This window comes from Passer montanus, unplaced genomic scaffold (genome assembly GCF_014805655.1).
Source record: "Passer montanus isolate IOZ18808 unplaced genomic scaffold, ASM1480565v1 scaffold2, whole genome shotgun sequence".
Classification (NCBI taxonomy): Eukaryota; Metazoa; Chordata; class Aves; order Passeriformes; family Passeridae; genus Passer; species Passer montanus.
The window spans coordinates 11,683,684-11,710,638 of NW_024366591.1; the positions used below are offsets into that span (position 1 = coordinate 11,683,684).

At 35.9% G+C, this 26,955-nt stretch overlaps 1 protein-coding gene across 12 annotated transcripts in view; it reads right to left on the minus strand.

Moving 5' to 3' along the window:
• The window catches only part of RGS7 (regulator of G protein signaling 7), a 258,434-nt gene that overhangs the window by 27,183 nt on the left and 204,296 nt on the right, over window positions 1-26,955 (minus strand). For all 12 annotated transcript variants that reach the window (XM_039707030.1, XM_039707019.1, XM_039707022.1 and 9 more), the window contains 6 exons: window positions 13,863-13,937; window positions 12,719-12,817; window positions 11,921-11,982; window positions 10,362-10,472; window positions 9,765-9,890; window positions 2,351-2,537 (listed from right to left, as the gene is read on the minus strand). In XM_039707030.1, the coding sequence (XP_039562964.1) occupies window positions 2,351-2,537; window positions 9,765-9,890; window positions 10,362-10,472; window positions 11,921-11,982; window positions 12,719-12,817; window positions 13,863-13,937 (660 nt within the window). The remainder of the gene's footprint in view (window positions 1-2,350; window positions 2,538-9,764; window positions 9,891-10,361; window positions 10,473-11,920; window positions 11,983-12,718; window positions 12,818-13,862; window positions 13,938-26,955) is intronic.

Sequence of the window (26,955 nt, forward strand, 5' to 3'; positions counted from 1 at the left end):
TACAATTCAACACCACAATTAGTGCTTAGGTTAGTGAGAATTTCCACTGACCTCTCTTGACAACATCCTTTGACAGGTGTTTAGTCTGCTCTCCAGTTAACAATATAAAAAGGAAAATACATATGTCATTTGAAAAACAGATCCAGGCTAATCTAATTGTCAGGATATTAATTCTTCAGAGGCATATGAATATTTGGAAACTTTTATTCCAAAAATAAATGACAACAGCAACTTAAAAAAACTTAATTTTGGAACACTCTAATTTCTGAAAAAGATGAAAAACAAAAAAATCTGTGACATAGAACACTTGCCAATTCTAGTTCCGATGATATGCTAGAGAAAATATTTGTAGAAAAAGCAGCCAGAACAGAAAATAGTCTAAAAAATATTTTTTAAAAATCCTGAATCATTAGCTATTGTATCATTAGCTATTTTCATGGACTTTTTGTTTTATTCAGATTCTATTTTTTCCTGTAGTTAACTTGTAGCACAGCAATTGGGAAACAGCAAAAAAACTGGAAAGAAAATACTCAGCTGTTTCTCAGCTTGGTAGTGCATAAAATTAGTGAACAAAAAAAAACCCAAAAACAAACAAAAAACCCCAAACAAAACTCCCCACCTTGTCTGAAAATTAAGGCAAGGTAAAATTAGAACTGATGTTTAATTTTTGCTGTATTAGAAACCGTAAAAAATTATTCTAAATGTCTTTGTATTTCTTACAGTAAGCAAAGAAATTCTGATGTATATTCAGAACTTAGACTGGTTTATTTGGGGAAGGTTTTTTTCACTCAGTGTCTGTGAAGACAGACAATGCAGTCAACAGAGTGCAGAAAGTGGTGATGAGAATTAAATTTTTATTTCTGTACAAGAAATATGACTGTAAAAGTGAGACTAAATTGGGCTGTATTAGTATTGTTAATGTACACGTTAGCCAGGGACATTAATGCACATATTTAGCACAATCGGGCTATTTTTATTTATGTGTCCCATTTTACTTATGTATCTACAATGGACATGGAGTTTCATCTTTCTATATTTCCAGTCCAGAAATGATTTTAATACATTTTTAACCACAATGAAATGATCCACCAACTGCCAGAATGGCACACCGGTGGTCTTCTTCCCAGCTGGCAGGCCAAAAAAAGCCTGTTGCAGAGGCAGAACCCTACTCCTGACAAAGCCCTCCACCTCAGATGGGACACTTTAAGCTCCTAAAGCTTCAAGTAAGAACACAGCAGGTGCAGCCTGTCCCTTTTCCAGAGAAATTGAGGCTTCCAGATTTAAGGTTTTGCTGAACTGGATGAAGTAAGCAGAGGTCCTCTCCAGGTGACAAAGTCCTGCTTGCGAAAATACTGAATACTCTGTGTCTTTCATAAATGAAGGACAAAATTATAAGAAGAGAGATCTGGAAGTAAAAGGGTATTGAAATTTTACACTTATTCCCAAAAAAAAAAAAAAAAAAAAAAAGGATACTGGCAAGGAATTTAAATGTCAATTACTCACACATTTTTAAAAATCTTTAATCTTGCTCTATTGTTTAGTTTTGCCATTTATGTCTTTGCTATACACTGCATTCTTAAATCTCCAGGGGTCAGCAAATGCAAGCAAAAAATTGTATGCTTGGTTTAATGCAGAGTACTTCAAAACAGTGGTTACGACATAGGGTCTACTGAAAATTTTATTGTTTCTTTATAGGTTGCTATTCTCATGATGGAAAAATTAAAAGGAGGTAAAATTATTCCCCCTCATATTTAGGACATAAGCACTCTCCCGAAAAGTAGAAAGCTTCAATTCAATTCCCTTTTCTCCTCCATGGGCCCTGTAGCAGCATCTCTTGACTCCCAAGATGATGACCTAATAATCAAACTGCAGAAAATTCTGCAGGGATATGATCTCAATCTCTCCTTTTGACACCATTTCACTTTGCATTAATAATTAAATTTTCATCACTGGGCTGCTGATGAAAATGGAGGATGATACCAGTTCTGCTACTTTTATTGTGAATCCAACTATTTTCTATTGCTTTTCTCAGAAGCCTTCAGAGATTAAATATTAAGTTATGTCACATGAAGTGTTGCATTTAATACATAAGTACTTCATTTTTTCCTCCCTACATGTTTTCCCCAATGCAAAGTCCACTTGAAAACTACATATCAAGCACAGAAGTTTCATTAAGAACTTCATATGCCTCATGAAAGAAAGAATGTTACACATTGGCATTGTCAAAATGGCATTTTAGGAAACAGGGTGTTCGTTATCATTGAATTCCCAAATACATCTCATTTTTGCATATAGATTTCACTAGCCAATATTCCATTTCAGATGTCCATAAACATGATTGCAAACTGACCTGAGCATCTTCAAACGTGTATCTCCCAGGTTCCTTCACATTTTGAGTGGTTTTGTCATAACTTTTTGAATCTAGGTTGATGGCGCTGGGTGCACCTGGAGCAAGAAATTCTTGCCAGATTTCTTGGACGCGAGCAGGAACTTCACGGATTGGCCTCTTCTTCAGGTCTTCTACTGCTAACCAGAACCTATGGCACAACACAGCATCTTGACTTCCAGCTCAGGATAACCACTAATGAAGTGCCCACATTCTTCCTTGCTCTTATAAAAGAAATTAAGTAACTGAAGTTTTCATCTAGACACACTAAAATAAGAAAAAGCTGAGTGATTTTTTGTTGGGATCAGCATTCTGATGCACTGTCTCAAGGCACTCAATCCACCCAGGGAAGCAATTTTTAGAAGGCTCTTCATGGGACAGATAGGAAATCCTTCATTACTTATGTGTGGGTAACGTGCTTGCAGGAAGATTCCAGATTGAGCTGGAATTAAACTGACACTTCATTTTGGCTGAACAACAAGGGCTTATATTACTTATAAACTAACTGCTTTTTGACCTTCCTTCAAAAACTAATCATTTATATTCTTGCTATCTGCATGAATCTCTTAGTCCTACTAAATCCTAAACTGCGTAACTGATTTTGTTACTCAGAAATCATGCATACATTGAAAAAGCATTTGTTTTGCTAATTATAATTTAATTTCTTTTTTCAGCACTCCATTTACATGCATATTTCTGCTAAAAATGCTGAATGGAATTAGACATTCTCTGTTCTGCTGCTGAGCAAACCAACATTGGGCAGCCATATGTAGTGCAGCCAGTTCACTGTATTCTCATTCAGTCTGGAACAAGATCACTAAAAAGGTCTTGAGCACTTTATGATCATAGCTAACTAGCTGTAAGCTTTATTTCATTATTTCTTCTATTGGTGTTCAGTCTCTCTCATGGCACAAAATAATCCTAAATTAATTTAGGATCCTATTCTTAGACATGGTTCACACCACTTAGTTCTCCCCCCAAATCCAAGACCTCAACTAAAGTTTGACTTTGGTAAACATGCAATATATACCATTGCAACTTTTCGTTATTGTTCTGACACAGCTGACCCTGTGAAACCGATAAACTGAGCCTTGAAGTGATTTAACTTGAAATCAGCTGGATTTTCCAAGGCTTACAAATAAATTTGGTATACCTTGTGGTTTGCACCCTACTTACACTGTGAGATCCACTTAAGCTCTCTTAGCTGAGTTCAACAAGGATGGGACAGGAGAGAACAGTGAAACTGTACACAGACTCCCAAGAAAGCAAAATGACACCACCCTCAACCCAATTCTAATTTAATTGTTGCAAAAAACTTAAGAGAGGATAGTGAATCATAGCAAACCTTATAGTACTCTTGCTATAAGATAACCTTCACTTCCTCTCAGGATGCAATTATTCTTTCATAGTCCTGTTTTGAAATTTCTGTGTAGCAGAGATGGAAGGAGCCTGTGTTCATTTTCCACAAGCCAGCATGGTTAGCTTCATGCTACCGAGAAGACTATTTTAGGTATTTCTACAACCTTCAATTTCAATTGTACATAAGAACAATATTTTCATCTAAGATTCTCCAAGAGACAGAGAAGCAATATTGTCCCAGTTTTGCAAATATATTAATAATGTAATAATGTACAGTGGTTTCTGCAAGGTCACAAAGGGGATCTGTGCCAATAGAACTGCAATTTCAAAACTTCTGGGTAGCATCACTTTTATATATGAACTACAGTGTGAATTGAACATAATTCTGCACAGAGTCTGGGGATGTGTCCTGAGAATCTGATGGCAATGCAGCAAGAAGAAATGCCTGATAAATCAAGTTTTGTAACTGCAAAGCTCACAAACTCTAATTCAGCTCATTCTCTCAAATTTGGGCAACTACTTTGGTTTCCTTAAGCTGCTTTAGATATTTGCATTTAAAAGCACATATCCATAACTGCAAAGCTCACAAACTCTTAATTCTGCTCATTCTCTCAAATTTGGGCAACCTACTTTGGTTTCCTTAAGCTGCTTTAGATATTTGCATTTAAAAGCACATATCCTGCAGTGCTAACCCCTTCAAGTGCATCTTCTGGGATTGACTGATAGCTCATGTGTCTCCAAGTCAGGTAAGGAACACAAAAATGAAAGGGAAGGATGCTCTTTGTAAACACACATTTTCTGTCTCCCTGCAGACATCCTGCAGATCTAGCTCAGAGATGTCACTTTCTTTTTTGTTCCATTGCATCACTGCCAATAATTCTGAAAGTCACTGCAAACATGCCTTAGGATGCTATTTTCTTTTACAAGTAAACTGTTTTCATATAGTAGGTTATACTCAACTATGGGGAAATAGATGGGAGATAAATTTAAATAAATTTAACTTCTATGCTTGCAGCATAGAATAGGGAGGTTGTATAGACCCATTCTTACAGGCTGAACACCAGTTCTTTGATAGACTAATTTAATTTTACCCTTCTAACAATAGCATTCAAAGACTCAACTAAAAATGTGAAACTCTAAATACAGAAACCTCTCTAAAAGTGGGAAGAATTATAATTTCTGTTATGTCTAGGGTGCTTATTTCACAGCCAACACACATTTTAAGATTTTAATCTACTTATCTTTTAAGAAAAGATGCCTGCCCTCCTCCCACAGAGAGCTGAATTCAAATATTCAAAGTTAAGAAATGACAAAAATAAGGCTGCTCTCTCTTGCATTTTCAAAAATAACTTTTTCAAATATCCCATGGCAACCAATAGCACAGATGAAGTTGAAATGGAGTCAGTAAGACCGCAGCACAGGGCCTCAAATCAAAAGAGCTCCCTGTACCATTTTACAGCTCTCTGCCTTATCAGCTGTGACCAGAGCAAGGGAGGACTCCTGTGGCAAAAAGCACACAATCTGCAACATTAACTATGTGCAAGGGCAAGTAAGGGGAGAAGGGGAATTGCATTTTTTGGGCAATATATATACAGACTTGGTGCTACTTTGTGTAAGGAACTAGAACTCAGTCTGGCTGCCCTTGGATGAAACTGCATTTCCTGTTGGTGAAGGTTTGCTTTTGCCATGGAGACCCTTTCGAGCAGATGCTCAGCACTGTTTGAACAGAGACTTGAGAAGCTGAGTGTAAACCTCGCTGCTCTCTTCTACCCCAGCATTTGGGCTGCCACTGCTGGGTCACACAGCAGAGTGAGAGTGTGTAGTGTACAGTAGTAACACATCCAGCCACATGGACTGCTAAAACACATGTTGCAAGATATCTGGAGATTATGTCCTCCAGCTGGATTACTTTCAAAGCCATGATGGCCTCATGGATAAACAGCACAGCTGCAACACAGCTTCTGTCCCATTAACTGACCTAAAGGCAGGTGCAGCCAGATTCCAGACCAAGCTAATCAGTTAAATTTAGCCCACAGGAACAGTAAGTGAGAGAAAGGCTGAAGTGGTTCTCTGTGAAACACCTGAGGTATAGTCAGTGTGGACACACTGGAGTGGGAATTATGTGAACTTTGCACTCAGTGCATGTGACAAAACAAGTAAGAGGCTAGACCTTTCAGCATTTTCAGAAAAAGCAAAAAAATACTCTAAACAAACTCTATGAATAAAAATCACATAATATTTTTCCAGGGGCAGGAAACACTGCTCTCTGATTTCTATAGCCCACCTTCTTGCCCACTACAACTTCAAGCATCAAGGCATAGTAGAACTGAAGGATTTCAAGAATATGACCAAGAAACTCATTAAATCTTGCAACTAGTTCTTTCTCATCTACTCTGCAGAAATGGCAACACTGCTGGCACTTGGCATTTAAGCTTGAGTCTGAATGAGGAATAACTCACAGGCAATTTCAGCTTTGAGGATTAAATTTCGGTCAAGTTATTAGCACCCACAACAGGGCCTCATAATCACCAGTGTAAAGGATAAACACCTCATAAAATGTCAGCTTGCAGGGGGATGGTTAGACAAAAATTATTGAGGGAAGACATCCAAATCTATCAAATTTCTCAGTCTCTCTCTTATTTTTTCTAGATAACAAGAATGCAAAGTCCCTTTTCCCTACTAGTCACACATTACAGACCCAAGAAAGGAGCATCAAGGGAAGGGGCAAGTGGTCCAGTGGCTTTTCCTTCTGTGTATCATGGAACCTAACCTGTCACCACTCTCCCTTCACTACCTTAGGGGTTTTTCAGTCTGAGAGCTGCTTTGGAGATCACACTCACTGCATAAGGATTTGGGCAGGATTTCAGGTTGGCATGTCTGAAATTATTTAATCTTTACAGGCTGCAATTCCTACAAAATAACCAGTTGGGAACAAACCTATAGTCAGCATACAAATATTAGTTTTCCAAAGAATACTACCATACTACAGACAAAGGAAAAACAAGAAGAAGAGTACAATTTCCTACAGAAATTAAAGACATTAGGTCTCCAGGTGCCATGCTGCAGTAAGTTTGCTTTCATAAACTCACTCTCTTTGAAAAGTACATTTTTTAGTACTTGGAAAACTTAGTGACTAAGCTCAATAGTACTGGATCATGCTCAAACTTTAGTCTTGTGAATTTTAAACAATGGTCACCATTTTTGTAATAGGCATCGGGAATTTCATAAATCTATTATCCAAATCATATGTTACTTTAGCTATTTGTTCTGTGTATTGAGCAGCACACAAAGCACTTCTTCCAAAAAATGTGCATGGTAACGAGAGATCACAAGTCACACCCTGCATAAGGTGAGTGCAGAATCCAGCCTGCAAAGTGCAGTCACACTGTAATGAAGTTACTGCACTGACAGAACTGCTTATGCAGTTTCATTCCTTTGCTATGCTTTACAACACTCCTTCAGAGAGTGAGATACTATTGAGCCCCATTTACAGGCAAAGAAAAAAGCAAAGACATACAAAGTAAGAATGGGAAACCTGGTTATATTCCTGTTCACTAGACAATTGTTAGTATGAAATCACAGCTCAAGGTTCTTCATCCTGCTATGTTCTTTAAGACAGGATTCATATCCCAAGGCAGGGATACAGACCCTTTAAGACAGGATCTGTATCCACCAAGAATTACATTTTCAGATACCTTAGACATTCTCAGACAAAGTTAATGTAACAGTAGCACTGGGACTTCTCACTATGTAATATCATTGCACTTGAATAAAAATGGTGTATCTGGTAGACTTATCATTTCATGGTTGTGGTATTTGTTTCACAAAATGAGGTATAAGACATCTAATCTACTAATGCTGAAGCTCCTGTCATGCCTGCAGTCCCTGCTGTATCCTGTGTACTCGGCTTGAAAGCTCAAAAGCAGGGTCCCAGCTGCCATCCAGCTATAGGCTTGGCACTGCTGTAAATTTTATCATTATTATATCTGTAAAAGTACAAGAACCAGCAACTGATTTGAGTTGAATTTGTTGCAGTGGGAATATGTGGGTGGACACAATTATTTTTCTTAAGGTGGCTGTCAAAATAATAGTTTAAAAAATACCACTAAAACCCCCAAATTACCATGATGGAGTTAACAGGTGAGCAAGGAAAGTGGTTGCCTTCTAAGGTTTATTTAGTGGTAATGCTTGAAATCATCAAGCTTTTACCTTCTGTTATTTACATCTAAAACATTGTGACAGCCATACACAACAAGCTTTACAAGTTCATGTTTTCTAACCCAAGTTTACTACGTGAACCTAATGGATTGATTTCCCTACAGCCTGGGCATTTACAAACATAATTCTGAGATTCTGAGACAGTTTCCCTTCAGTTAATTATCACAGAAAGCACCTTTCCAGAGCAAATTTATTCCCTGCCTGGCCTTTAAGATCATATTCACCCTTACTCAGATATTATATTTTATAATGCCAATTTAAGAATTTGGAGGAAGACACAGAAGAGTTGATGGCATGCCAAGGAATCATCTCTGAAGAAATTTCTTGAGGGAATTTTTCTAGATCAGTTACTTGCAGTTTGCCTGTATTTAGTGTTGTAAATAGGATTAGAGTTAGGGATTATGCGGGTAACAGTCTAGTTGGCAGAGAGACAAATTAATCACAGAAAAGCACCACAAACTGCAGCACAAACTGGGCTCAATAGGTTCATGTTTGAACAGCTGCTCTGCATAGCAAATTACCAGAATGCTCTTTAAATAATTATTTTAAAAGTAAAAAATACCTTTCTTTTTCTTGGTATTATTCTGATTTTTAAAAATTCATTTTACCAATTGGAGTTTTTAATAAGAAAAATCTGTACTTGTGACAAATAAAGTCATCAACATACACATACAGGTCAGGCTATATTTGTGATGCAAAGTTTATGTTTGAATATGAACATGGTCAGCAACTTAGAGGACTCCAGCTCCAATTATTCTGCTGACAAATTTAAATTAACAACAAGGAGATCTGTGCAATTACCCGGCATTTATAAATCAACACCATAAATATTAAAAGCCTCTTGTAAGATGATACAAAAGCATAATTTTAGTATGAATGGCTATGCTGCACCACTTTAGAGTAAGAATTGGCATAGTAAAAAAGTAGGTTAGGATTATTCTACAGATCTAAAATGTAAATGCAAATAGGATTTTATACTACTTATTGGTGAATGGAAAGTGATACAGATGACATCTGACAAGAATTAAGATAAAAACATGCTGCCTATATTTTTGTACCATGCCAGCTTAATTTTTCTGTCTATAGAAAGGCTGTTAATAATCTCTCTGAAATAACTCTTACTGAAATATGACTTTCTTAGAACAGCAAAACCAAAACATGCTATTAACCAATTGATGGACTGCCATTTTTAAAATCAAGTAATTTTTTCCTCTCACTTAAAAGTAATTCTTTAAGCACACTTTTAAAAACATGCTGTCTATGCGTCATACACTAAGAACACTTTCCATCTTATAATTAGTGAGGAACATCCTACTTCAGCTGTGTCAGATGCACAAGTACTATCATATTGGTGGAGACATTCAAAATGATCCCCAGAAACCAATCAACCTGATGCAAGTTGGTGAATTTTACTTTTAGATCTTTTATTTATTTTTAAACTTTTTAATTTTCATTTTGCTTTTCTCATGATATTTAACTAAATAAAATATATTGAACAGTCTTTGAATGAATCCATTTTATACCTGTTTAAAAGACAAGCTTAGAGAAAAGTTCTTACATGAGTAGTTTGACCAAAAGTTGAATATGAATGGAAAAATATGCTTCATGTGAGTCTCTGTTAACTATATGAATATTTGCTTCAGCCTGTACATGAAAGCGAGTAACAGTCTGGATTAATTAATTCTGAAAGGTGAGGAAAATTTTTGAAGCGGTCAAAAAAATGAAAAGTATCAGGAATACTACAAAGCAAAAATCCAATATAACTTACAAACAATTAAAAAATAAAGTAACTCTTATTTACCTTAAGTTTTCTGAACTGAATTCTGACTCCAAGAATTTCAGAAATTGCTCTCTTCCCACAGGGTCTTTCAAAGCTTCATCCATGCCAAATCCCCATCGTTTCACCCTCTGCTGTCCTGGCTCTTTGCTACAGAATTAGAAACAACAGAACCTGAAGTGACCAATAGTTCAGTATTCTAACAAAGTGTTCATAATTTAGACTAAGTCCTAAAGTTCCCTGGTTTTCTCACTTTTTAAAGTGCTCACATCTGTGCAATGTTCAGCAATGAACAAACAGACTGTTAGTACTTACATAGGATGAAGGTAATACACAGAAAAATAAAGATTTCCAAGTAGGAATGTTGTCAGATTTTAAAAGCTGTCTTTTTAGTTTTTACCATACTAGAAGCCTGGAAACTGGTTATTGTAACATTTCACAGAGATTTATTAATATATAGCACTTCCTGTCTTACAAAACTGTAAAACTGGAAAGACCAAAAGTGTACTGCACTGCCCTTCTGCCTCAGTATTCTCTGCAGTACCTCTGTCTGAAATCTTCACATTTCCAGAAAAGCATGTTATGCTCCCTTACTTCCAAAGAAGAAATAAAATTGTATACCTTGCTTCCAGTTCCCAGAAAGTGGTGTCATCTGATATCCAAGGGTTTGAGGGATCAGGGGGCACAAGAAAAGGATCATATTCCAAATACTGCTCTGTATAAGCTAGTAGACTAGGAAAACAAAAGCATCAAACATTATCATGTCAGGAGGAGAAGAAACCTGATGAGGTTTCCCCAGCTAACAAGTTACCTTGCATCAACTGAGCCATGGTAACTGTGTGTGCACACACTCAGAAGGCAGCCACAAGCTCAGGGTGAAATAGGTTTGCTCAGGCTGTTTGAAAGTGGACCACTGAAGAAGGAGGGGGGGCTCAGGTCTACCAAAAGTGGAAATAAAGTAAGCTTCCCTAATACTTCCACATAGCTTCATTTAAGGTTCCTTTAGGCACTAATAAATTAAATCATGCAACCTCTTCCATGCACATTTGTTTTCATAAAGGAACATATTTTATATCCCTGTGGTTTTAATCAACACTTTCCTTAAAATCTGTTCTAAAACACTGCATGTTACATAGATTATATTTATTGGCTCTGCAGCTGCTAGTACTCCTTTTATTTTCTCTTAAATATAATTAATTTTTATTATTATTATCTAATCAAAGGACATTATTCCCAGGTTTATTTTTTTCAAAAATAAATCAATCTTTTTTCAATTTTTTTTTAATACTCAGGAATTGGTCTGACAGTCACACACACTAAAAACTTTGCTTGTATTCTGGTAATTTACATCTCCCATTGTCCTTATTTATGCTTGCTGTTTCCTTTGACCTCATAGTTCTTGTAAAATTATGGACAAGTGAGGACAACTATTCTTTCTTTTCAATTCCTATTATATTTAGTGTATTTATTTTACTGCCCAGCAAACAAAAAATCTTGACCTGCTCTCTTTATAAATAAATATTTATATGTATTTGCATATGTATGCACACATACACATAAATGAGTAGCAATATATGCAGAAATGTTTTTGAGAAGATGAAGAGCAATTTGTATTTGGCCTTATTTCCTTTACTAAGCCCCATGCAGCTCAATTTTCTGCAATGTTGGGCTTTTTGTTTTATTTGCATTCTAGCCCCTTCCTGACAAATTTTGGTTTTATGTGGAGATAGTTTCCTACTAGAGTAATATCTCTGACCCAAACTGAGCCCAAATTCACTTTGTTCAAGCACTGACTGAGCTCCACACCAGCCAGTTCCCTTGCTTCATTAGTGATTGCCCTTTTGAAACATAAAAAAAATAACCCCAGACCTATTCCCATTTAGCCTCCCTTCCAATGAAAGGTGAAACCTGTAATCACTTGGTCAGAGGCCCTTTTATTGAATCAGGTTTATCAGAAATGTATCATGGAATATCTGGAATATTTTTATTACTAAAAGAACTTCATACTTCTCCACTTAAATAAACTCTCATCAGTTATTTCTATGACATCTGAGCTCTCAGGTCTCTCTTTGAAGAGCTATTTGCTGTGAATAACTTTTTGAAGCTATTTCATACTGACATTTTTCCCAACATTTATCAGTTTAATTGAAAAAAAATAGAAAATGTGACAATATACGTACCTCTCTGCAACTTTTGACATTTTTAATCTATGTCTGTCTAATTGCATTTGCCAGTGCTTAATCTGCAAGAAAGGAAGGCAAAGAGTTTTATGAGTAATTTATTGCTTGACCCTCTTCCTATAACTTTTTTTATTAGGGATGTAATTGAACATTAAATTATCCTAGGGCACAGAAGAGAAATATATCTGAATTAAAACAACATTTCACCAGTGAAGCTCTAAAATAAATGGAAGTTTCCATTAAAGAGAAAAGATCACAAAGAGACAAAAAAATGTGCCCAATATAACATTTTCCCTAAAGGTTCATCAACAGAAATCCAATTAGCCTTTTTTTAGATTTTTGAGGACTAATACTTCTTCAGACATTTACCTTCTCCAGATTCTAACATCTCAGGAAAAATTAACAAAGTTTTAACAGTAGATAAAAATGTGGACCTATACATGCACATATGGAGTGGTAAGTATCCTCCCCAGCCTCAAATCAGTGTTGAAAGAGCAAGCTGTCTACAGCTGAAGGGGCTAAGGGGCTTAGCTATACAATGAACCCACTCACTGGCCTACTTCCCACTGCATTTAGGTGTTTAATACATGACACAAAAAGTTCAGGTTTTGTCTCATTATTTCTGAGGAAGTTACATGCCTAAACCCATATACCTTGAGATTAGAAAAAGGTTTAATAAATGTGTGTAACAGCTGTTTGAATAACTTCCCAGTTACAATAATTTTTGGGTTTATACCTAAAAAGTTATTTCCTAAAAAAGTTATTTTAAAAATACGTGTTTGTAGTTATGTTCCAAACCTCTTGGTGTAGTTCATCTTCTGTGGGTGGCTTAGTCTCTGGCACTGGCGTGTGTGTAGGGCTGTGACTTCGGATGTCATTTTGTAAGCCATAGACAGACTATGCAAAAAAAACATGGAACAACGATGGTTGCTTTCAGACAATGCTTTCTACACACACCCATAGTACATTGTGCTCAAGAAGTTAGCCAAGACCCTCTTTACCTAAAGAAACTGCAATAACCCATGCTCTCAGATAAAAATGTGCTTCTGCACTAGAGTGTAAAATGAAGACTCCCAAACTCCAACAATTCCATAAAGCCACACAACCAAGGATCTACTTTTATTAGGTCTCTATATTAGCATCATACTAAACGTGGGGAATGACACTGAGAGATGCTATTACAGTAAGTGGAGATGACTGGTAGGTGGAGCATCCTGAGAGGTACACTAACTCACAGATTATTTGGATGACTTCCAAAATTGAAATTACTGTCTCATAAATTACATTAATCTGGACCTTTCAGTACCATAAAGAAGCTAAATTAAAACTTTCTCTAAATCCACTTTCCTTTTTAAAACATATCTTCCTATGGGCCAACATGCAAATGCACCTCAAAGGAAGCACTTTAAAGTGGGAGTCAGTCTACATGGTTGTGGTGCAATGGATTTAAAAGTGTTGAGTCAATCCATTTGTACATCCCTAGAGAAGTTACACTGCGATTACAACCTAATTTAGATAGAGCTAGTTTCTTCCATCATTTCCAGTCATCCATTCTGGGCATAATTGTAATATAGAGACACCCTTTTCATGAAGACCAGGACAAGAACTGCTGTTAGAGTTTATGCTGAATTTTTAATTTTTTTTTCCTTTATTACAGACAGAAACATTTTAATGTTATTTACTGAATAACATGAATAAAGCATGCAAAAATTAATTTTATCTTCAAAATCTCTTTGTATTTCTCCAAAATCTTATGTGATAGCATTCACTTAGCATTAGCAAATTTGTTAATACTAATTCATCTAAAAGCTTATGAAATTTTAGCATATGTTTCATGTATTTGCTCCTTGCAGCTGTAAGAAAAATGTGCTTTAAGAAATTATGGAAATCCATTCTATAAATTTCCTCCACCTCCTGCTTTTGATATAATAACCATACTTACCTTTCTTGTTTTATGTGGATTTCTCATTCTTGATGATTTTTTTATATCCACTTCAGTAGTGTTTACACAGCCAGGCTATTAAAAGAAAAAGGAAAGCAAAAGGCTAAATCTGTGATGGAGCTTCTCTGAGCTACTCCTCTTCAGTGTGCAAGACTGAAAAATAAATTCCACACCATGAAATTGAAATAAAATAAATTGCCAAGATAATGGAAACCAGTCAGTTTCTGCTTTGGTTTTGCCAAGGAAGCCATTCATTACTTTCTAGATATCCCTCTAAGGAGCATGGCTGACCTAATGAGATAAAATGAACAGAATTGTGAAATATTCACCTCAGCTGTTAACCTCAGGTTCTCTTCAGGAGCATCTGCTTTTTGGGTCAATTTTTTTAAAGAGGATCATGTTTTAAAATAAAATGAAAAAAAAAAAAGGTTTTGTTTCTTCCAGAAAAGAAAGGAAAAAACCAAACCAAAACAACAAAATGGGCTTCTGCAGCCTAACCAGAAGACTGACAGTCTAAATAAAATTACTCTCAACACGTCATTTTTGGGTTTCAGTGGTTAATTCTCACAACTCTATGGCCTCCCAAAGCACACAAGCACTGTAGTTTCTCCTAATTCATCTTCCTTTGACACTTCTCTCTAATTACAAAATCTATGTGTAAATCTGTTCTTCACTCATTGCTGGAAACAAATAAAAATAAGTACTTTGCTCTCAGGTGAGTTTTATCTATTGATTTTAGAAGGATTACATTTGACACTGAGTGGAAACTACAAAATCCGCTCTCTAGTGGGAGCAGACTTTTACTGAAAGTAGATTGGGTTGGTTTTTTTAATGGAAGTGGCTAGATATTGAATTTACTTGCCCAAAAGCCAAGCTGGACTTATTTGTGCTCTAATGATACAACCTCTGTCTTCTTATCATAATGGACAATGCTTGATGTGACTGTAAATTTAATAAGACAACATTTTAAAAGTTTCTTGTATAGGCGAAAAAAAAAATAGCTTTCATTACACAGTGCAATGTTACTTTGCCTCTGGAGAATTTTCTAAACAACAGACTGATTTTTTAAATCCAGTATGTTTTTTTTTAAAATTAATAAATAAATAAGTTTCTATTTTAAAGAAGCAAATTAGTGTGAATTTGATCATATAACATTTGAAGTACAAAACAGCTCCTCATGGCTAATGATAAAAATAGACATTCTTAAGACTGCACCTGACACACTAGAATTGGAACAGTACCTTTTGTGCTTCTGAACAAAAATGGGAAATTTTGAACTTAGAAATAACTTGCAAATCACAAAGAAAAAGGTTGAAAAACACAAAGTTCTGCATGATGGTCAATTTAAAAGAAGAAAGCAATTTCCCAGGGCAGTATACTGAGATATAAAGTTTAACAGTACCAAGTGCATCTGCTTCGGGATTACAGCAGCAGCTGGCAGTGAAAATGCAGAGACTTTAACAACATCTGCAGCCTTTGAATGTAACAATTTGAATAGCAGGCACACTTACATAAGGCACAAACTTTTATTTGTTTATTTGCTTTTAAGCATGCTTTGAAGTTATGATTTTAAGCATGTTCTAAAAATGGAGAGGGGGGAAAAAAGGCATAAAACCCCATCTGAAGCCTCTTATTTTTAAATATTTCTAGCCCACCAGAAGTAAATTGGTATGGACAGATCTTGCAACTTTCCTAGGTAACTCACATGCCAGAATTGTGCGGATTGATGCAAGGGGGACAAGAACTTCTGGGAGACTTTTAGAAACAAAACAAGGGCAACACTTTTTTCTGGTTGCAAAGAGGCCCAACCCAGTACTGACCTTCTACAGCACTTAGTGGATTCTTACTGACACCTGGCTGTTTCAAACACTGAAGTGAAGATGCTCAGGCAGGGGCAGGTAGGAGAGGCTGTGGGGGCAGAAGCTGGACCAACGTGGGACTGAATAGAAGCTGACAGGAGAGCAGCCCCAAGAAGGCAGAGGCAAGGAAGCATCTGGAAGCTTCAGTGCAGAAGGGGAGATGGCTAAAGGATGTATCAACTATTCTGACAACCTGGGGTAACAACAGGAGCTTAAGACATGTATCACTGCCTCTATACAATAGTATTCCCATAATTTGATTTAAATTGTGACTGGGAGTATCTAATGTAGTTTGGGACATAATTTATGTTTTCTTCTCAGCTGAAGTATATTTATTAAATTATACTTGATATGAGATGGGTTTTATTGTTCTTCTGATGCTGCCAAATTTCATCTGTAAATATTTAGGAATAAATATCAAACATCTTTTCAATTACAATAAACACAAAAAGTTGCATTATGTGAACATTTTGCTAAAATAACTCAGCCTTTGTGGGAAAACCTTTGCTGGACAACATTTAATTTTATTTGTATGCCCTCATTAACATAATAAGTATGTGTTTGAATACAATTATATCCAGCTGTGTTTTCTTTTTGTGTTGTTTTTTTAACTGTACTACCATAGTTCAAATAGTGAGATGCCTGTCAGAGTGCTCTGCTGCAAGAATCCCATTTAGTGTGTGGTATATAATTTGCATACTAATACTGTAAATAGTTTTCAAACGGATTTCCTGGAAGACTTGAGGAGTCTTCTACATGAGTAAATAGAGTGCTTATTTCTTTCAGGAGTAATGTTCTGTGTGAAAACAATTTCCCCCCCAACACAGAGAGGAAAGCCTTGTGACCTTCTTGAAATTATCATACAGCAAGATCATAACCAGGGCAGAATCTGGTCCTCATCAATTTTTAAATATCTGATCAAAAAACTGTCTTACATTCACTTTGTTTTTTTCATCCATCTATTAGCATGTACTTATCTCAAAGTACAAATGCCCTTGTATTAATCAAAGGACAGTTGTGATAAATTCACTGTTGATATAAATGGTTACAGAGAAATAATATTAAAAAAACCCCACATATAGAGGAATTTCAATCCCTACTTCAATTATTGGATAGCAAGGTTAGCATGAATCCCAAGCAGCAGCACTTTCTACTGATGCTGTCTAGGAGGATGCACACCAGGCTTCTGCTAAGAAACACAAAAGAAGGAAGAAGCCTTGTCTGTAAGCAGAGGAGGAACCAGAACCTACCTGCCTCGATCTGGCTATGACCAGCATTTGAAACAAACATCTGAGAGGAGGTTGAGTTAAAAAAAAATCCACCTGATCTTAATGTTCTATCCCTGATAACTGTGGCAACAGTGAATATATTATTTAGACTCTTCTAATAGTGCTACAGCGTATTAATTTTAGGAAACCTGTAACAACTCTTGGGAAGAATTAATTATTTACAGAATATGGCATGCTTGAACCATGGTAAATTTCCATCCAAGCAGTGCAGAGTATGGAGTATTTATAGTTTGCTTGCTGTACAAAGTTGCACACTCCAAGTGTCCTTTTTATTGCCCCCAAATCAACATCTGTTAATGCCTTTTTTGTATCAAAATCTCTTTGACATGATGTAATTCTAGAAAGTGCAGAATGCTCAATAGAGAGTAAATTAATATTTATAATTAGGTCAGCTGAAGTTTTGATGTCTTTTTTATCTTTCACAAAGAAGATGGCAATTTATCTGTGAATCTATTTTAGCCAAAATAACCAGAAGTTTTCGTGTATCCGAGACAAATATACCCCTGTATGTGGGAGGGAATAAGCTTGTGCATTCTGATAGGCTGGGAACTGTCTGTCTGGATTGCTGCTCTGTAGGAAAGGATCTGAAGGAGAAGCTGAACATGAGTCAGCAGTATCTCTTTGCAGCAATGCAGACAAACCACATACCCAGCTGCATGAGCAACAGCTCAGCCAGCAGGCAAAGTGTTTATTTCTTTCTACTCAGCATCAAAAGGAAACTTCTGGAACACCAAGACTACCTTTGAGCCCCACAAACAACACAAGAAATATATTTCAAATGGGAAAATCAGGAGGAACAGACTTTTTTATGCTTGCAAAAAGGGAGAGCTAACTGCTGCCTTTTGTGCCTACAGGGGGGCTTACAGAGATAGATCTTTCCCAAAGGTGCATTCTGCAAGGACAGGAGACAGTAATCTGAAATTGCAGTAAAGGAATTTCCAGTCAGCTGTAAAGAAATATACTTCACAATAAAAGTAAGAGAGGCTGTGGAATGTCTATCCTTGGTGATTTTCAAAGCTTGTTTAACCCAAGGGCCTGGACAATCTTATTGTCAGCACTGGTTTGGCCAGGAAGTTGAACTAGAAGACCTCCAGAGGTCCCTCTCAGCCTACACTTCTGTGGTGCAGCCTACTCTTCACAAGCTGAAGGGAGTGAAATTCAGATAATCCACTTTACAGAGCACTCTAATCAAGTATTCACACTGGTGTGAAATTCATCTCTCCGCCTTCCCCATCCCACAACAGCAGAGTGGAAACAAGACTGGTATTTGCTTCCTTACTGCTGCCCCTGCCCTGCAGCAGCCTGTGCTGCACTCAACCCATGCAAACAAACCTCAGGTTGATTTAAGGAAATGTAATTTCACACTCTCTTTAGCTAAAAATACACAGGTACTATTTAAAATAATTACCTCGTTTCAATATGCACACCCATAAATTCAGAGTTCATTAAAGCAGTAAATATTAAGGTAGATTGGTTCACATACCTTAGGAATTTTCATTGCATCTCAGTGTCAATACACTGTGAAACAGATATTTTTATTTGTTTTGCAGGCATGGTCTAACTTGTTAAGTGTAATTGGAAAATACTAAATTTTAAGATCTCCAGGCTTTCAGAATTTAAAAGACTTTAAATTTAAATTATGGACCTGGGTACAAACATGACAGACTGTCTCTCTCACTGGAAAATAGAAAAGTCAGACACACAAGCATAAAGAAAAAGCAGAGATTTAAATCTTTCTTTCACATTATGTGAAATAGAAGATTATCGCAAAAGAGTAAGCTTAAAATTTGAAATTTTCTGAGTGTCAAATGTTAGAGTTGGATTCTGCAACAGTCTATTCTGCTATTTCTGTCATTGCTGCTATTCCTGTCATTTTTCTAGGCATCTTCTAACCCTCAACAGGAACTATTCATACCACTTTCTAAAGTAGAGAAAAGAAGATAATTAGGCAGTGAATGATAAGCAGAACAGCAGAGTTCATTTTATTTGTAGGTTTTCTATTCCAGTTTACTTGTGCAGCTATCTGAACAGTGCATAGTTAAAAATCAAGGGGAGAAGATTATAAAAAAGAAGTGGAAGATTACAAAATAACGGAATGAGGGGAAAAAATATCAGTGGCACTCAGCTGGAAAAATAGCCAGTTTGGTAATGTGGGAAAGACTGTTTTTTCCCATATATAATCTAGCATCAAAGGAGACATTAAAATCCTATATTGAGTAAGTTGTCAGTAAAGGCTAAAATTGAGGCTCTCATAAAGGAAAACACAGGCTACATTCTCCTGCACTGCACCAATTTTTCATTTCACTGAGATGGAAGTTATTCGAGTGTGCAGAACCCACTAAGGTTTACAAGAAAAAGCTGAGGTTTAAGTAATGATTATCACTGTATTCTGGGATTTTACCTCATTTTATACACTTCAGGGTCAACAAATAAAGAGGCTTTTCCAGTGCAAGACCTGCACTATTAAAAATGTTGCTGGTGCAACAGAAAGTCGCAGAGGAACATTCCAAACATACTGAGTACCAGTGGCCAGGTCTTTTTACAGAATTGGAAAAATGGTTGTTCTCTTAAGGCCCAGTCAAAGGACAGCAAAATTTCAAATTCAGATAAAAAATTCAGAAAATGCACTTTTTTTAATATGTAGCTCACTTTATAATTAGAAATCAATGAGCCTCAACTAAGAGATGAAGAAAATAAACCCAGGAGCCAAATCTGCCAGAACCTGCAAATCCATAGGACTATGTGCTAAGAGTACTGCTAGGGGAGATCTCACCAGCCCCTGTTATACCACCCAAGGCAGCAAAGGCAAACCAATGATCCCAGGGACTGGACTAGAAACCACTTCCTTTTGATTAGAAAAAGATACTGTTACTTAAAACTGCAGAACCTAATCATGGGGTAATTTACAATCAGCTAGGTGTACCTAATCTGAAACACTCTTATGAACTTTATGATCCTCCCTAAAAGTGTATGTTTTAATTACTATTTCCATTTGGTTCAGCAGCTCTGTGAAAATACCTCTAAGAAATCAAGTGTGTGAGCACTAGGACTTGAAAACTCCTCTAGTAACAAGATCCCAGTAAGTCAGCAGATGAAGAAAGAGGGAAAATATTATTCTGAGTTTAAGTATTGTGACACAAGTGGTAAATTTTTTTTCATCACGCAGCATAATCCCGTAACTACAAACTCTAAACTAAATTGGGTTGGTCTAGCTATTTAATGATTGTATTATATAATATTATAGTACTTAGAGTTTCATACACATATACAGTAGTGTAAAAACATGAAATTATCTTATTATACGCTACTTGTAGTAGCACCATAGTCCAAGATGCTGCACAATGAATTTTAGCACAACAATCTCTCTGAAAACACGCCCTTTTGATTCAGTTGTGTGACTGAGAAACAAGCAGTGTGACTGGACTTCCAGCACCTGCTATTAAACCACAGTGCTTTTGGGGAGTTCCCTCTCGCATCATAGTTCCAATGAGAAGCACAGAGACCAACATTTGGAATGCAGTCCAACAGCCACAGCAACCGCAAATGTAAATTGTAATAAGTATGTGAGTTTGATGACTACTTTGGAAAGAGCTCCTAGCAAGACTTCACCTCCCTTCAATTCCAGACCAAACTTCTAAAATTAGCTCACAATGTTACTAGCTTTTCCTACAGACTCCTGCCTGTTAGAAATTACCTCCTCTCTGAAGTACAGCTATATCTTTCAATTACCACCTGTGAAACATAATTTTCAGGAAGCCAACCCAAGATTATTCTCAAGTATAGATTCTGGACAAGCATGATTCATAATTTATTTCTAAATGCCTCATAAATTTGCCAGATAATCAGGGCAAAGTTATTAAAACCTGCTTTTTCTACTGACTCATTAGATATTTTCAATATCTACAGTCTTTTCATTATGTATGCATTATGCTTCTAAATACTACCTTTTTTGGAACTCAGAATAGGGTAAATAATTGCAATGTATGGATTTGGTGTGACACTGAAGTAAGTGAATACAACTTGGAACTGGACTTGCATAGAATAACCTCAAATTTTTTCATATTTCTTAAAACAAATCTATTTTTAAAACATGCAATACATCTGTCAATATGCTGCAAACATACCTGAAAATAATGATCTACAGTCAAGTAGGATAATGGAAAAAAATTAGTTGTACACATCTCAACTGCTAAAACCAGCTATCAGCTGATAATAATGTGAAATCTACTGGCTTTTAATTAAGTAAATAAAAACTTTTCATTTTTTCTTATTCATTTAGTGGACTGATATTTCAGACCACAGAATGTTCAATGTAAAATCTTATTGAGATTCTTCCTTCAAAGGAAGGGATTGTCTTAGTTCATAAGAATTAATAAAACCTTCATTAGGATTAAGTGTTCTCTTCCATTGAAGGTTTTAGTAGAGAATTATGCAGATAGCATAGAATGAATTTAAATGCTCTATACTTGTAGTCAATAGCTAATTTTATTTTGACTCATTAAAGAACAGAAATAAATAATAAAAAGTTACAGACATATTTTTTAATCTAAAATGAATGAGCAATAAACCTTACTGTGTCATACACTAGAAATATGTTGATGGAGAAATTGAATTTTGCATTTATGCATAAGTTAAGCATACTGTAGAGAGCTCCACATGGAGGAGAGAAAAATTGCCATTGGACCAATTAGTGAAATCAATACATCCTTTATTCAAGGATTGATTTGGAGATCGCTGACTACTACCAAAATAACAGTAGTTCCACTGTTGTTCTGCAATGGACCTAATCAAAACACAGAAAGGTGTGCAATTAATGGATAAAAGTTCAACCATGAGTTGTTTCCCTTATTTGGACAAGACAAATGAGGTTCAAACACCATCAGATAAAGAAGAGACATTTGATCAATTAGTTTGATCAAACTAATTATGTTTGCAGCAAGGTAAAACCCAGATGACTTCAAACTAAGAGATGTGAAGACTTACTTCATCTAGACTTTAGGATCACTTAAAATTTCAAAGTTTTTTTGAAACTTTCCAAAATAAAGAAACCTGCACTCTACCAATTTCTACTTCATACTTATTTGTCTTCTCAAACTAGAGTTCAGATCTTTTCCCTGAGTAGTATCAGACACATGAGGAATCCCACTGCCTGTGCACACAACCTGTTTGAAACAGGAAAAAGAGAGACACAGAGAAATTTTCAAGGAATATTATACTAACAAATGAAACCATAAAATGTATCCATAGGAGATAGAATATCTTCAACCATGACAGTGATCCTTATCTTCTCACATACTTGGTTGTTTAAGGTCAGATGTTGTTGAAAGCTGAACTTTCACCTTAAGAGAACAAGATTTGATCATTTTTTAAAAAACATTAGTAGTCTGTGTGTCACAGAATTACAATTATGCAAAATGCATAAGAAAAGGATGTTAAAAAATTAATTCTTGAGACTAGTTATATGAAGTTAAACAAGAAGCTGTACCCAAGAAAATACTCCTGCATTGAAGTTCTATGCTTAATTATTTTTGCAAGGTGATTTAATTTCTAATTAGTTTTAATTTATGATATACCATTTCAGATTTGTGGTCACTGGTCTTCAGAATCAAAAATTGTTGCACAGAAATTAGATCCATTGTATTTATTCAGATGGTGTTTCAGTAGTATTAATTTTACTTAGGGCTGTATTAAAATGATTTTTGTGTTTGTGAAGATTCCAGCATTTGTGACAATATTGCACAAGGAAACTTGTAAAATTTTTCTGTTTTCTTGCCCCTTTGCTAAATACTTAGATTCATTATTGCTTTCTCAATTTTATTTTTTTTTTTACCAAAACCACAGAAAACTGCTGTTTTACAGATTCCATACAGAAGAAATTTAGGTTACTCACTTGAAAATAAGTGGCAACAAAAAAGTCTAACACATCTCTGAAAAAGTTGATGGCAAACATGGGTGACATTTAGAAATTGATTATATGCCTTTTCACTTATAAGAAGATCATTTTTCAAAATGCTTTGGATTAAAGCAGAAAATTTCATTCCCACAGATACAAGGATCAGTGTATAAACACAGCACTTGTTAAAAAAATCCTTATACTTCTTCAGGTTACTTTCCTAGTTTCACAAAGAACTGGGTCTTAATCAAAACCATATTTTCGTATCATTTTTCTTGGCGTCCTTCCACCATCTCATCAATTAACTATTTCACAGGTTGTTAGCTCTCAATTTTAACTTCCAAAAATTCATTTTGTTGCACTCTTGCAAGAAACTTTGCTTCTTTTTCCCCATCTACCCCATCTTTACTCAAGTATTCGACTAAATAAAAATACTAAATAATGTGAATACAAAATCTTCCACAAAGATCTTAGCAGGCCAGCTAGAAGGCTTAGAAATATGTGCTTCAAGCACATGCAAGTATGGATCATAAACATTATAACCATTTTTTGAAATTAAAGCATTGTAAAAGGCTTTGTTTCATCACCAGAAGGGCAATTATCTGAGAATGACAATTCCTGGTTTGGCTGCATTCCCTGTCTGCTGTAGAGGATATATGGTCAAACAGGTGCAAAAGAAAACATGAAAATTATATGTATATATATCACTAGAGAAGTTGGATGCCATGATTCACATTTGCTTTCTGAAGACATTAATAATTTTCTGAAAATATTATGAAAAAGCAGAGATAAGTGTTCTCTGGCTAAACAAGTGACTGGCCCAGAAAAGTCTAGCACTGAGTATGAAATGCAGGCATGCACCATCTTATCCAAAGTAAAGTCACTGTTTTGACAACTCTCTGAGGTTGATCTTGAAGGACAGGATGAAATGATTGTTAAAATACAGAAGAAACCACTGCCTGGGCCCTCAACTCCTGGTAATGTTATCTGCCAGGTGTCAAGGGTCATGTTCAGACCACTTAAAACACAACTAAAAAAAAAAAAAACAGAGAAAATTAAATTAATGGACATAGAATCTCAGAAAGAGAGAGAAGCAAAAGGTGTGGGATATGTGACAAAGTATAAAATATTTGAAGAACACTGTTTTCCTAGTTTGGTGCTAGGAAGCAATGGCAAGGAACACCCAAATCCAGACATACTCACCCCAGATACTTCTCTGTCCTGTATTAAATCACACAAATTCGGTTGTTGTTTTTCTATAAAATCATAGAATCATCTAGGTTGGAATAGACCTTGAAGGTCATTAAGTATGACCCTTATCAATATTTTATATCCATTTTCCCCCAGAGAACCAAAATAATCACCATAAACCAGCAAAGCACTAACAGCAATGGGAATAGAAATCCTGCAGATTGGTTTTAATACAAGTTACAAATGGCAGAAGGAAAGAACGAGCTCACACTTTGACTCATGCTCATGCTTTATCAAATCACACTATGACTAAACCACAGCCAGTGTTTAAACTTTGGAGAGGGACTCATGCCAATGCAGTTTTCTAGTGTATCTGTTATGTATTTCCCATCTTCATTTTGAAAACAACTGCACAGAAACCTGCTACATGTGACTGTAACACAACCAACACAGACTGATGACAAAGGTCAGAGAGGCATTGGAGAAAATGAAATGCTTTTTCAAGTTTTTACAGTTACAAAGTATACAGGTGACTTTCAAAGAAAAGGATACTTCCCCCACTATCTTTGGAATTAATGTGAATCTCAGCAAGTACTCAAAAGGAATTTTTTATTATTGCCGTATTATTTCGTGAATATGTAACTCAGGAAGAAAAGTGAATTATTTGTAGCAGCAAGACATCAACTGTCTCACTTGTTACCTAAAAGAGTTAATTTTAGAGCAAGCCACAGCTACTTTGCCCTGACTGTATTTAGTGTGGGTTTGAGAATGTTTTATAGGATTTACTGTTTTAGTACCTGTTTGTCCCTTCTTAACAAGTGTAAGATTATGGAATTTAAAAAGAGATAATAATTCAGGAAAGATGAAACAAATTCTCTTTCAAAGACTTTAATAAGGAGCATGACATTTCTTTTTGAACAAAAGCAGCTTCTCAATTTCTTTCTTCTAGAAGTAACTCACTTCCACAATTTGGCTTGATTTGTTATTGTTTCTGACTAACACCTTAATCCTCCTAACCAATTTTTGCTTATTTCCACAGTCTGTTATCAACAGAAGTTTCAAAATTATGAAAATAATACACTTCCTAGGCAGGTGAAAAGAAGAGAAAGATTTTCAAGATATGTTTACTCTGCCATCAAAAAGAGAAATCACATCACTATATGTGAATAATACTAATCTCAGACCTATGCCAGATACTGGCTCTACCTTGGAAATAACAGCATGGACTTCCTCCTAGGCCTGATGCTCAGGATTGCAAGGGATTTTATACAGCTCTCCCTGAAAAAAATTTCCATGATTTTTCTATTGGTGGTATCTGAACTAGTAAAATTAAATATTGTTTGGGAATGTCTCTGCAGGCTGCAGTTATCTATCAGCCATACTCTTTCTAACTGCAAGGTAAGATTTTTCTACATAAAGCAGAAATTGGGATTTACAGAAATTACCAAGATTGCACTCCACATACCCTGAAATACTCATAACAAAATCCACTCTCCTCCCCCCACCAAAAAAAAAAAAAGAAAACCAAACCAAAACACCCCCACAGGGAAACAGCAATTAAATAAACATTGGAATGGAAGCTCAACAGTGAGATAACAAAGCTGTTCTCTTAACTGTCTCTCGGAAGAAAACTGAGCAGTAGATGATTATTTGAATAAACCTTTCCAAATTCAATTCCTCTGGCTCATCTGCAAACATCATCTGAGTCTGAAGACCCTGGAAAAAATTATGGGCCAGCCAATCAAAAGTAACAGTCATAATGACTTTCAAGAATTTGTCTGTCAGACTATGGCATAAATCTTCTAGAACTTCTGTAATCATCTACAGGGTTTCCTTCGACTTGGGACCTATGAAAAGGTGTTTTTTGAGGCAAATCCTCTTCACATGTCCAATCTTGGTTAATTTCCCTTATTTCAACACTATGAGTCACAGTGACATTTCTGAGAGCTAATCATCCTCTTTTTCTGCACTGCCATTCTCTTGTCCCCACTGCAATACAGCTGTTCTCATGTCTCCCATTCCTGTAGTGCACTGCTGCACTGTCCTTTAGGAATGATGACTTGCTTCCCTCTTCTGGTCCTTTCATCAACTTAAAGTTGAAATATAATGCAAATTTAGTATTCATAGTTTATATTTTTTCATGGGAATCTTCTGTATCTGTACTGTAGCTGGGTAGGTAACAAATATAGCAATAAAACAACTAAGGACCAGGATGCTTGCAAGAAAACCCTGAAAAAAATATTTATTTACTCACTTTCAACCAACCAACCAAAAATAATGAAACATTTCATCCTCAAAATTCATTTTCAGTGAAAAAAAAATTACATTGGGGTGGATTTTGAACTATGTTGTCACTGCCCCTAGCCTCTAAACTTTTATCAAAAGGTGAAACACTGTAAATAAAAATAAGCATTATACACAGAATCTCATCCAAACATCACCTTAAAAAACAGTTTAAAAAAATTTTGCTCTCCAGAGTTGCAGCACCATTTCTGTAAATTTTTGGGAAGCTTTTTGGAGGCTTGAAAGTCCATTACAAATTGTAACTAGCTCTAGCATCACACTCCCCTTTTCAGTCTTTTTGTGTTTTATCCTTTGCTCTTTTCAAAAGAAACTTCTGGATTTTACTGTGACAGTAAATTCATAACAGTGTTTTCAAAAATATTATTTCACTGAACCTATCCATTCATCTATTTATATCTTCTAAAGCCAGGAGCCTACATTGCTGACTGTAAGCCAGTCTTTTGCCTCTGATATTTCCTAGGTATGTTTACAGCCAGATTAAAAACATCTGCTGGACCAGGCAGATTTATCCACAGTTCAGCCAAAGCTCTTAATCAGATTCAATTTCCTCTTCTCCT